This window comes from Orycteropus afer, unplaced genomic scaffold, assembly GCF_000298275.1.
Source record: "Orycteropus afer afer isolate SDZICR_OR568_19922 unplaced genomic scaffold, OryAfe1.0 scaffold00042, whole genome shotgun sequence".
Taxonomy (NCBI): Eukaryota; Metazoa; Chordata; class Mammalia; order Tubulidentata; family Orycteropodidae; genus Orycteropus; species Orycteropus afer.
Window position 1 is genome coordinate 14,775,299 of NW_006921629.1, and position 11,204 is coordinate 14,786,502.

General features: G+C 48.5%; 1 protein-coding gene across 1 annotated transcript in view; it reads right to left on the bottom strand.

Moving 5' to 3' along the window:
- WSCD1 (WSC domain containing 1) overlaps positions 1–10,640 on the bottom strand; it is a 39,836-nt gene extending 29,196 nt beyond the window's left edge. Inside the window, exons 1-3 of the mRNA XM_007937510.1 lie at positions 10,214–10,640; positions 3,419–3,533; positions 1,700–1,884 (exon numbers count right to left, since the gene is read on the bottom strand). Coding sequence (XP_007935701.1) covers positions 1,700–1,884; positions 3,419–3,533; positions 10,214–10,640 — 727 coding nt within the window. The remainder of the gene's footprint in view (positions 1–1,699; positions 1,885–3,418; positions 3,534–10,213) is intronic.
- Positions 10,641–11,204: the final 564 nt, after the last annotated feature.

Below are 11,204 nucleotides of genomic sequence, written 5' to 3' on the forward strand. Positions count from 1 at the left end.
TCTAGTTCTTCTGATCTCATGGTCATATAGGCTGAGGATCACATGGTCTACCAGTCCCTCGGATTAATTGTTTCCATGCATCTTTGGTTTTTTTCATTCTTCTTTGCTCTGGATGAGGAGAGACCTCATCATTGCATCTAGATGGCCACTTGAAGTTTTTAAGCTGCAGTCGCTACCCACCAAAGTAGGATGTAGAACAATATTTTTGTATAGTATGTTATGCCCATTAAGCTTGATGTCTCCTGTGACCACAGTCCCAAGCCCATAGATCCAACTACTCACTCCTACTGGGTAGCTGGCTGTGGCCAAGAAGCTACTATAAACTTTGATGGCATAGTTCTTAAGAGAGACTTCGCATCTGCCTCTGCCAGGTGCCCTCAGGTGCCCTAGAACCAACTTTTATGTTGGAGCTTTCGAGACAAAACAGATAGTATAAATTTGACCCCTCAAACTCATGCAAATGCAATCCTGTGATTATGAAGTCTTAGATTTTCCTTTTTTTCACCTGAAGCCTGGGTCAAAACAGACAAGCTTTCTTTCTGTCTCCCTAAACTGGTGGGACATACACACGTATTATATATATATATATATAAAATGTAAACTTCCACTGATTTATATCTCAGGGAAATTGAGTATCATTTTTATGCAGAGGTTTCAATCAAATTCCTTACCCTGGCAGGCCCAAGGTCTCCTTTTCTGATCTTCTTGGACAATAAAACCTAAGTCCCACGGCAGCCAGCCCAGCAACGTCCCTCTGCTGAGCTCCAGGGTAGCAGTGTCATCTATTAGTCTCATTGCTGGGGTTCTTGGTTCCCTCTTCATCTCTGGTCCCAGGGATTTTATTTTCCAGCAAGTTCATTTCTGCACTTAAAATTGTGTTTGTTCAATTTTATGCAGCACTTCTACGAGTTTTGTAGCTAGGAAACTCTCAGATTATCTGGTTTGCTACAATGCAAGAAATCCAGGTCTGCCTTTGCAGCTACAGAGACTGGAACCCAGAGAGAAGTGAGCTGCCTAAAGCCACACAGCATGTCTGAGGTATACCTAGGCCTAGATTTCAGGCCTCCTGGTCAGTTTCACTCTTCAGAGGGTATTATGGAATAAAATGGATTCCCCCAAAATGTGTGTTAGAATCCTGATCCCTATACTTGTGGGAGTAATCCTGTTTGGAAATGGGTTTTTTTTCGTTATGTTCACTAGATTATACTCAAGTAGAGTGAATTCTAAATCTCATCACTTCTGACTTATAATAAGAGCAGACTTGACACAGAAATACACACACACATGGTGGGGAAGACAGACACCATGTGAGGGTCATCTACAAGTCAAGGAACCAAGAAATACCAGGACCCTACAAGGAAGGAATCAACATGGAGGAGATCCTGATTTGGATCTTTAGTCTCCAGAACTGTGAGAAAATAAATCCCTGTTCTTGAAAGCCACCCCCTTGTGGTATACGTGTTACAACAGCAGTAGGAAACCGAAACACTGGGGAACAAGAAAGCTATACCTCAATCATGAGCTCCAAGCAACCTGGGAGTGGACCTGAACTCCACTCCCCACTGGGCCATGAGCGACCCATTGAAGGTGAAAGGGAGGGAAAGCACAGGCTCTGCCCAGGTAGCTTGGACCAGGGGCTGGAGGAGGGAAATAGCTGAAGAGTAAGGGACAGAGCACAGGGAGAGGCTGGCACACTCACGCTTCCTGGAGCCAGGCTGCAGCTCTTGCACGCGATACACAGAGAGTCGGTCAACGCCCCCGCACACTGAGCCCTTCTCCCCCTTGCACTCATGGTTACACTCCTCCAGCCTGACGCTCATTGCCGGGAGTCGGTTCCCGCAGTAACACTCTGCTCCGGCCTCCAAGCCGGCGTAGATATAGGACCTGCAAGGAGAGTGGGCTCTGAGGTTGGTCTGGAACCTGGGTCGGAACTGTGGCTGGGATCCTCACTGCACTGAAGTCTGGGTTTGGAAATGGCGGCTGGGCCTGGGTCCAGGAGATGAATTGGACTGGAAGCTGAGGATGGGTTTGGGTGAAGAATCAGGGGCCACAGACATCGATATGTGGCTAGCCATAGGGATTAGTCTTCAGCCAGTCTCAAGGGGCATCTGGCTAAGTCTTTTCCTTTGTGATGGGACCTTCTCGTTAACCCCAAGCTTTGTTCCCTAAGGTGTTGTCTATGGTTACAGGTTAAATGGCTCTAAAGCAGTGGTGTGCTGGTTAAACAGTTCCCAGCATGGGAGCAAGCAGCTCTGATTTGTAGTGTTTGCCAATTTCTGTGGTGTAAATATTTCCATCATGGCTGATCCCAAGCTCCCAATTTAACAGTCATATCCCAACATTTCTGAGAATTTAACAGTTGGCTACCGTGAGCGTGCATGAGCCAGCCACCTCCTACACACCACTGGTCTGAAATGCCTGCCACAGCCACTGTGTTGCAAATAGGCCTGCAGCACAGATCCTCCTTCTACAAAGGCACGTCTTTACCTACTGCAGCCAGCTTTAATGCCACAGGTAAAGAAAGATCAGAAATGGAACTGATAAGGCATTGCACAGATTTTTACTATATTTCTATTTTGAGGCTCAAATTCTCACACTCCCGTCTCAGTGGCTCTACGTGTAAAAAGCTCATGTTGAAAAGCCAAACACGAGTTTCTAGTTCCTAACTGGCTGCTGACTAACTGTGAGGCCTTGAAGGTCACTTAAAACTTCTGAGTCTCCGTTTCCTTAACTGTTAGGAGAAGAAAATAAGATTGTATCAGTCTAGATTTTGGCTTTACCTAATCTATAAAGCACATGCGAACACCCTGCCTTTTCCTTCGCCAGACTCAGTCTCTCCACCTGTAAAATGGGGATAACTGTTAACTAGCAGAGCGTGGTGAGGATTACATGAGATAACAAATATGAAAGAATCCAAACGCAATAGAAATAAATCAAGAGTATCATTTGCTGATGGGGTTTTGCTCCCTCCCACTCCAATCCCACCCCACTGAATTGTGAGTGGCTTGAGAGTAAAGCCCATTCCCTGGCACATGGTAACTGTCAGTATTAGAAAAAGCAAACCTTGTTACAAACACAAGATGGAAAAGAAACTTTTTCTAACAGAGCTAGAAAAATCTTCAGCTAAACTTTGGTTCAAGTCTTTTATTTCAAACGTATGAGCAAACTGAGGCACAGGGAAGGAAAAGAACTCACAGGAGTCACATGGTTAGTTCCTGAGCATGTCTGGATTAGAACCCAGGTCTCCTGGGTCCCATGCCAACTCATCAACAAACTTTCTTTGTTGTGGATAACTGGAATCTGATCAAATGAGGTTTAATTATTCTACCACAGCCAACTGGTAGCCACTATCTTGATGAGTCACCTTGTTCTGGGGCTGTCTCCCAGTGGCATCAGCCATCCAGGGCCCCACACTTACCGCTCTGCACAGGCGTCCTGACAGTGGGAGACGGTCATCTTCCTCAAGTCATAAAACACAGCCCCTTTCAGAGTCCTCTCCTGGCCGCCATCACTGAAGCACCCGATGTATGTACCTGCAGGACAGCACAGTAGGGACTCAGAAGCCTGGGAAGCAGAGGAAGGGTCCTCATCCGGGACCAGCCCTTAGGAAAAGTCCGAGGAACCTCAGCCCTTCCAGCCAAGGAACCTTGTAGAGAAAGAAGCCTTGGAGATGAGAGTTGAAGCCTAACTTCCTACTCAGTGTCCGAGCCAAGTGGGCACTGGAACACCTTCCAGTGTCCTTGGGACATTGAGGAAAGTTATCTTATTCATTTCCTGCCCAATATCTCACTGTCTACTTGGACATCCCAGCCAGGACCCAGGAGTCAGCCTGTCTACCACCTCCTTCTACCCTCCCCCCACCCTGAGTCACCAAGTCTGGATGCTACACCGTCTCCTCTGAACTCCAGCCTCCTCTCTGTCCCGCCCTCCTCAGCTCAGAGTGGCTGCATTGCCCACCGGCCTCCTTCCTCCACAAACAGCCTGACAGACAGGTTCTGTTGCCTCACTGTGATCCAGAGGAATTGGTTATGGAAAGAATGATTGTTTTGTATAAAGGAGATCTTTCAAACAGAAAGAGCTGTTTTAAGAAAAATAAGCTGTCCCAGGAGGGAGCAGGACCCACTGCTGAAGACGGGTAATAAGCAGGCTGTAAGAGAGATGGCCTGGGCAGCAATCAATAGGACCAGGTAACTCTGGAGCCCTCGTCCAGCCCAGTCACCTCTGGCATACTCCTAACGCGGAAGGGGACACTGGGTGGCAAGACTCCATGGAGCAATGGCAGGGCTAACCCAACCACCTAGGCATGAGGTGGAGTGCGTGGTGGCCCTGCTCTGTCACTCTGAGGGAGGAAGATGTCCCCGAGAGAGGCAGAGAGAGGCTCAGAGAATTCACGTACAATGCAAATGCATTCGACATGTAAATGTCACACACACCGCGGTGTTTGGAAAGAATGGCACATTGGGAATTTGCAAACATGCAATCACACAGTCCCCAAGCTGTGAGCGCACCCCCACAATAGCTGTGCTAAGATCTGGACTGGCACCTGCGATAAAGACATTGCATATCTTCCGAGAACGTCTGCATCCACTCCTGGGTGCCTCTGAAATGTCACCTGTGGAGCGCACCACAGCTTCCAGAAAATTAGGCTGTCTGGGAAGTCACACGCCCAAAGCCTCCCAACAGCCTGCCAGCTCCTAAATGGCTTTTCAGTGAGGAACAAAGTCCTGGTCTATCATCTGGGAGTTTTTATTCCTGGAAGGAACTTGGCCCAAAGCATCAGCTACCTGCTGAGTGGCTTGGAAGAGTGGACCCGCCAATCAATCATGCTCTGGGGCCCCAGACAAGGAGTGATTTTTCTGTCTGTGAATGGTGCACTTAATTGTGCTTCTGACCGTGGCTGAATCACTTCAATGTCATGTGCCTCAGTTTCCTCAACTGTCAAAGGAATCAATGCCCACCCTTTGTTTCCCATGGTCCTTGAAGGCTTAGATTCCTGACTACTCCAGCCCACTCTGGTCTCTCCTTCCTCTGGATTCTTATAGCTCTTGTGTCTGATAAAAGATAATGACAACCAAAAACTCTTTTGCCATCCAAATCTCTATAATTAACTGAGGTGGTTAAAATCATTAAACCTATGTGTCCTGTCTCTGCAAAATTACTTAAGGCTCCTTGAGGGCAGGGACCAAATCTTTATCCTATCTGACAAATTGTCAGTGTCAACAACTATTTGTCAACAGTGTATTATAGCTCCGATATTGATCACCTCTGAGGTTTCAGGGTAGAAGCCGTTAAACCAACCAGTCATTTGCCACTGAGTTGACTACAGCTCAGCAAACCCATGTGTGTCAGAACAGCACTGTGCTCCACAGGAGTTTCATTTTTTCATTGTTGTAATAAATAAATAAAGAGAGAGATTGAGAGACATGTGTGTGTGTGTGTGTGTGTGTGTGTGTATAACTCACTGCCATGGAGTTGATTATGACTCATTGACCCTACTGGGTTTCCAAGATTGCAAATCTTTATGGAAGTTGATTGCCTCATCTTCCTCCTGTGGAGCAGCTGGTGGGTTTGAACCACCGACCTTCTGGTTAGAAGCTGAATGCCTTACCCACTACACCATCAGAGCTATATATTTATGTATGAATAAACAATGTATATATCACAACTCTTGCCTACTCAGCATTTTGCAGTTATACAATTTAATGGTATCAGCTCCATTGGGTTTTCAATGGCTTTTTTTTTTCGGAAGCAGTTTATTGGGCCTTTTTTTGAGGCATCCCTAAGTGGACTCAAACCTCTAATCTTTCAGCTAGGGTTAACCATTTACACCCCCACTGTCTCCAAGGTGGGCACCAAAACTAAAAGCCCAAACCCACTGCCACTGTGTCGATTCCAACTCATAGTGACCCAAGAGAACAGAGTAGAAGTGCCCCATAGGGTTTCCAAGGCTATAATGCTTTATGGAAGCAGAGTGTCTCATCTTTCTCCTGCAGAATGGCTGGTGGCCAACCTTCTAGTTAGCAGTCGAATGCTTTAATCACTGCACCATCAGAGCTCCTAGGGTAGGGGCAGAGAGCCTAAATTCAAGGAGGAGATGGTCCTGTTGAATTTACACCAATATGCAATTCCCAGGACCACAGTTGAAGAAAGGCAGAACAGGAGGGTGACTAAGAATGGGGGAGACTGGAAATCTCTGCCACACAAGGAATGGTTAGGGATCTGCGATGCTCAGGTTAGAGAACATGGGCTGAGAGGAAGTAGTGACCACCTTCAAGTGTCTATGAAAGGGTCTTAACCCCCTTTCAGGCCATGAACCTCTTGAGGCTACCTCCATCCCAAGATACATCTGATCACACAGTATACAGTCAATAAGCACAGGCTAAACTTCTCAGTGGCAGAATTCTCGCCTCCCATGCAGGAGACCTGGGATCAATTCCAGCCAGTGCGCCTCATGCAGTCACTCCCCATCCGTCAGTGCAGGCTTGCGTGTTCGTGAGGCTGAACACGCTCCAGTGGAGCTTCTGGACTAAAATGGATTAGAAAGGAAGGCCTGGCAATCTACTTCTGAAAACGAGCCAATGAAAACTCTATGGATCACAACGGTCTGATCCTCAACCAATCATGGGGATGGCACAGGACTGGGCGGAGTTTTGTTCCCTTGTGGAGTGAGTCATCGGGAGTCAGGGGCTGACTTGATGGTAAGGGACTACTGAAAACTGCTGCTCAGATGCCCAGCCTCTCCAAGCTTTCCTCTCTCTGTCTCTCCTGTCTGTCTGTCTGTCACTCTCTCTGTGTACATCTCAGGACTAATTGAGACCTAAATGGATAGCTGAAGAAAGCACTCACCCAGATCAGGGAGAAGCAACTTCTCTTTTCAGCCTGCTTACTTAGTAAAAGAAAACTATGGTGATATTTGAGAATTTTCTGCTGTGTTGCTCAGCAAAGAAGAAATTACATTACAGGTTTCAATTAAACATCCAAAACACAAGCTCGGGGATTGTTAAACATTAATCACTGCAGATGGGGAAATTAACCAAAAGGCTCTGAAAGTGCCTGAGCTCAAGACCTTCAAAGGCTGAGACTATTAGATATACATTTCTGGGGAAGTGAATGGAAACAGCCTTTGGAAACAGGCAGACTTAGTTCATATCTCAGCTCTACCACTAACTGGCTGTGTGACCTGCCATGTACAACTTTCCCCCTCTGGGCCTCAGCTTCTCCATCTGTAAAATGGAGATATAATGCCAACTCCATAGAGTTGCTGAGAGAATTCCATAAGGTAACACATGTAGAGTGTTCAGTGCAAGACTTGGCATACAGTGAAAAACCAAAAAACCAAATCAACCGCCATGAAGTCAATTCTGACTCATAGTGACCCCTACTGGGTTTCCAAGGCAGTAAATCTTTACGGAAGTAGATTGCCCTATCTTCCTTCCTCAGAGAGGCTGGTGGGTTTCCACTGCCAACCTTCTGGTTAGTAGTCAAATGCCTTAGTTACTGCACCACCAGAAATCCTTTAGTATGTGCTCACTAACAAACATTTTAAAATTATTTCCTTGAAACGTAATTTCATCACCATTAAAATGGTGGTAACACCACTGATGGAGCCCCTGGGTGTCACAGTGAAGCACCTGGCTGCTAACCCAAAGGCTAAAGATTGGAGCTCACCCAGAAGTACCTCAGAAGAAAGGCCTGGCCATCTACTTCTAGAGAATCAGCCACTGAGAACCCTACAGAGGACAGGTCCACTCCGATACACAGGGGTTCATCAGGAGTCACAGGCAATTCATGACAATTGGGTTGTTGTCGTTTTCCAATACCACTTACATCCCAAGGCTTTTTGAGGGTTATATTAAATGAGGTAACAGATGTAGATGGACACAGAACAGTGCCCAGCACATCACAGAGCAGATAATAGTGATGATTATTCTAAATCCATTCTGTAACCTAGGCCCCAGTATGATGGTGGCTCAGTGAGTATTAGCTGAATGAACACATTGAGGAAAAAGAGAAAAAACGGTCAAAGGTCAGGTGGTTCTGAAAACAAGAAAAGGCTACCCAGCTGGCCATTTGATGGAGCTGACCGCTGGCTGGCCCTGGCTCAGTCTGCAGAAAGGGCCTGAGCCCCAGATGGCCCCTTATTGGTGAGGAGGAGGTGAGCCCCCTTTTTCTTCCAGGAAAATAACAAATGGCTTTTCTAACTCCTTGACAGAGGCAAGAATGTGCAGAAAAGAAAGAACTTCTGGGGAATTCACTGGGACACATTCAGAGGCGAGTTTATTACTTTCGGCTGAAATGGAGGCGATGTATTATTGTCTGTGACTCCGCATCTGTTCATTTGCACATCAAAATGGACATGCCGTGCGGCTATTAACGATGGCTTTGGAGATATTGGAATGTCTTTGGAAATTACTATCAATAAAAAACAAACTGGCTATGGAGAAGTTACTATTTTTCCCCAGTAAACCTACTGACATTTTATTCCATTATGGATGTTGTCCAAGGTATAATGAAATGCTTGGTGATTGATGGAGCTCCTGCGGCTTCCACGGCTTCAGGAGCCCCTTTCAGGAGGATGGCGGGCTGCCCGGCCACAAAGACATGCTGGCTTTGTCTGCGGCCTGCAGCTGTCCCTGGGGCTGGACCCCGGGCTACTCCCCATCTGGGAAGCTGGCCTGGCTATGCAGGGCCTGGGGAACCTAGGAACGAAAGGGGGCTCCAAGGAGGGTTTTCAGGCCTTTATCTCTTCTCCTGAGGGGCTCCAGTAAGGTGATCACACAGCCCATCCCGGCCTTGGTTTCCTTATTCTGCAGGAAGAGTAAATTCTTCCTTAAATCCGGAGGGGGTGTATTTAAAATATTTAACAATCTACGGGGGGCAATGACTGCGTGGAGTTGTCCACATTCAGCACTGGAGCGGAACCCTGGACAGCCCCTGATGGAGCAGGTATTAACCCTTTACTTCCTGCACAATGCACATTTTATTGGCTGCCTTTCCTTCCTGTCTCACTTCCTATTTCCCTACCAGTGTTTCCTGGAATCAAATATACTATGTGCATTTGAATCCCTGTTGTAGGAGTTGCTAAGGGAGGGGCCTAGGGCAATTTGTTTACCTTCTCTGTGCCTCAGTTTCTTCATTTATAAAGTGGAGATGTAACAATAATAGTGTGAACCTCACAGGTGCATGGTGAATGGGCTAGCTATTTTATTAATCAACCACAGATGCCATTTGTGGAGTCCAAAGGATATACTAGGTCCTAAGCATCCTGAGGATCACCTAGACAGACAGAGGGTTAACTTTAAGCTTCATCATGAGGAGCACTGGAGGGCACATCTGAATCACATGGCAGGCAGTGTGCTAATACTAGGGCTTTGACCTGGTTCATTCCGGTTGGACATCCTACAGATACCGAATCAGAATCTACAGTTTAACATTCTGATTCAGTACATCCTGGGGTAGAAATGCACACTCTCAGCAGGGGCTGCTGAACCAGCATGAACCTGATACAGCTGGTTCTGGGAGAAATAATCCGCATCTGTAACAATACCCCAGGTGATGCTGGTGCTGCTGGCCCGGAACCCCACTTTGAGAACCAGTTTCTACACGATCCCATTTAATCCTCACAATAACCTTGGGGTAAGCCTGTTGCCATCAAGTCAATTCTGACTCACAGTGACCCTATAGGACAGAGGAAAACTACCCCACAGGGTTTCCAAGGCTGTAATCTTTACAAAGCCACATCTTTCTCCTGTAGAGTGGCTGGTGGGTTCAAACCACCGACCTTTCAGTTAGCAGCCAAGTGTTGAATCACTGTGTTACAAAGGCTCCTTAATTTTAGGGTAGGCACCTGAATCTCCACTGCAGAGGGACCTGGAGAAGTTAAGTGCATGTCTAAGATCACACAGGTTGGTGGCTGCTCTGGGATTCCAGTGAGATCTGTCTGAACCCAGAGGGTGAGTTCTAGGTGACCTGGTCGCACATCTGCCTGGAGCCATAGGGAATTCTAGCTGTCAATGCATGAAACCCCAAAGGGCATCACAAGGCAGGCCCTCCAGGCCTCCTCAGAGCAGGAGAGGAGTCACTGTGAAGGCCGTGGGCCTGCAGTACCTACTTCTCAATCTGCCACCAGAGCCAGAGATAGGGGACCCGCCCTCAGCAGGGCTCCTGGGAGCAGCTCCCCAATATGCATGGGGAACCAGGGCTAAGCACCTACCTTGGCTGTGAGTGGCTGGCCTTGGGGCTTCAGGGCCCAGGGCAGGTGGCCCCTGGGTGTCACCCATGAAGTGGTGGAACCAGCGCCGCCGCAGCTGGCGCAGCTCGGAGTTGCGGCTCCGCAGCCAGCGGGGGCCAGGCCGGGGCCGGGCCAGGGGGCTCCGCAGCACGTCCACGCCGAGCAGCAGCTCCTGGCTGACGTGGGGGTCGTGCAGGGTTCTGCTGTCCAGCAGGCCCATGCCCAGGGCCACAGCAGCCACGGGTAAGGCCTGCAGGGGGCTGGGCACCCGGGGGCCCTGTGGGAGGGCCACTCTGGCCCGCTGCAGTAGCAGCAGGCTGCCGGTCATCAAGTAGGCGGCCGTGAGGAAGAAGAGCAGGAACTGCGTTCGGCGGAGAAACTTCTGGAGTCGGAAGAAAGGTTTGGCCATGCCCCTGGGCGGCAGGGCTCCCGGCTGGAGCCTGGGGACGGCCCCTAGCACCCAGGTGGGAGGGAGGCCAGGACCCCTGGAGGCGTCATCCCTGTATCCTGGCTCCTGGCACCAGCCTGTGCTCTCCTTCTGGTTTCCAGCAGGCGCTCAAAGGGCATCACCACTTTCCTCCAGTGGCCACTGGGCCCCGCAACTGTACCTTCTGCTCAAGTGTCGTCTCTGAGCTCCACCAGTCCTGATCTCCCGGCCTGGAAATCTGGAAAGGCGGAGAGAGAGCACTTAGATGCAACAGGAGGGTCCACCGCCCCAACTGCTGCAGGGTCAGGACACCCTTCACCCCTGTACTTGAGGTACCTACATCACAGGAACACTGGACAAAGAGCTGGGTTCAAATCCTGGGCTGTGTGCCATCAGGCAAGTTGCTTAACCTTGCAGGCCTTCAGTTTCCTCATCTGTAAAATGAAGATAACACTCTTCCCCTCAAACTGTGTGAACACCTAATAATGATAGCCAGTTGCCATTGAATTGACTCCAACTCGTAGGCAACCCCATGTGTGTCAAAGT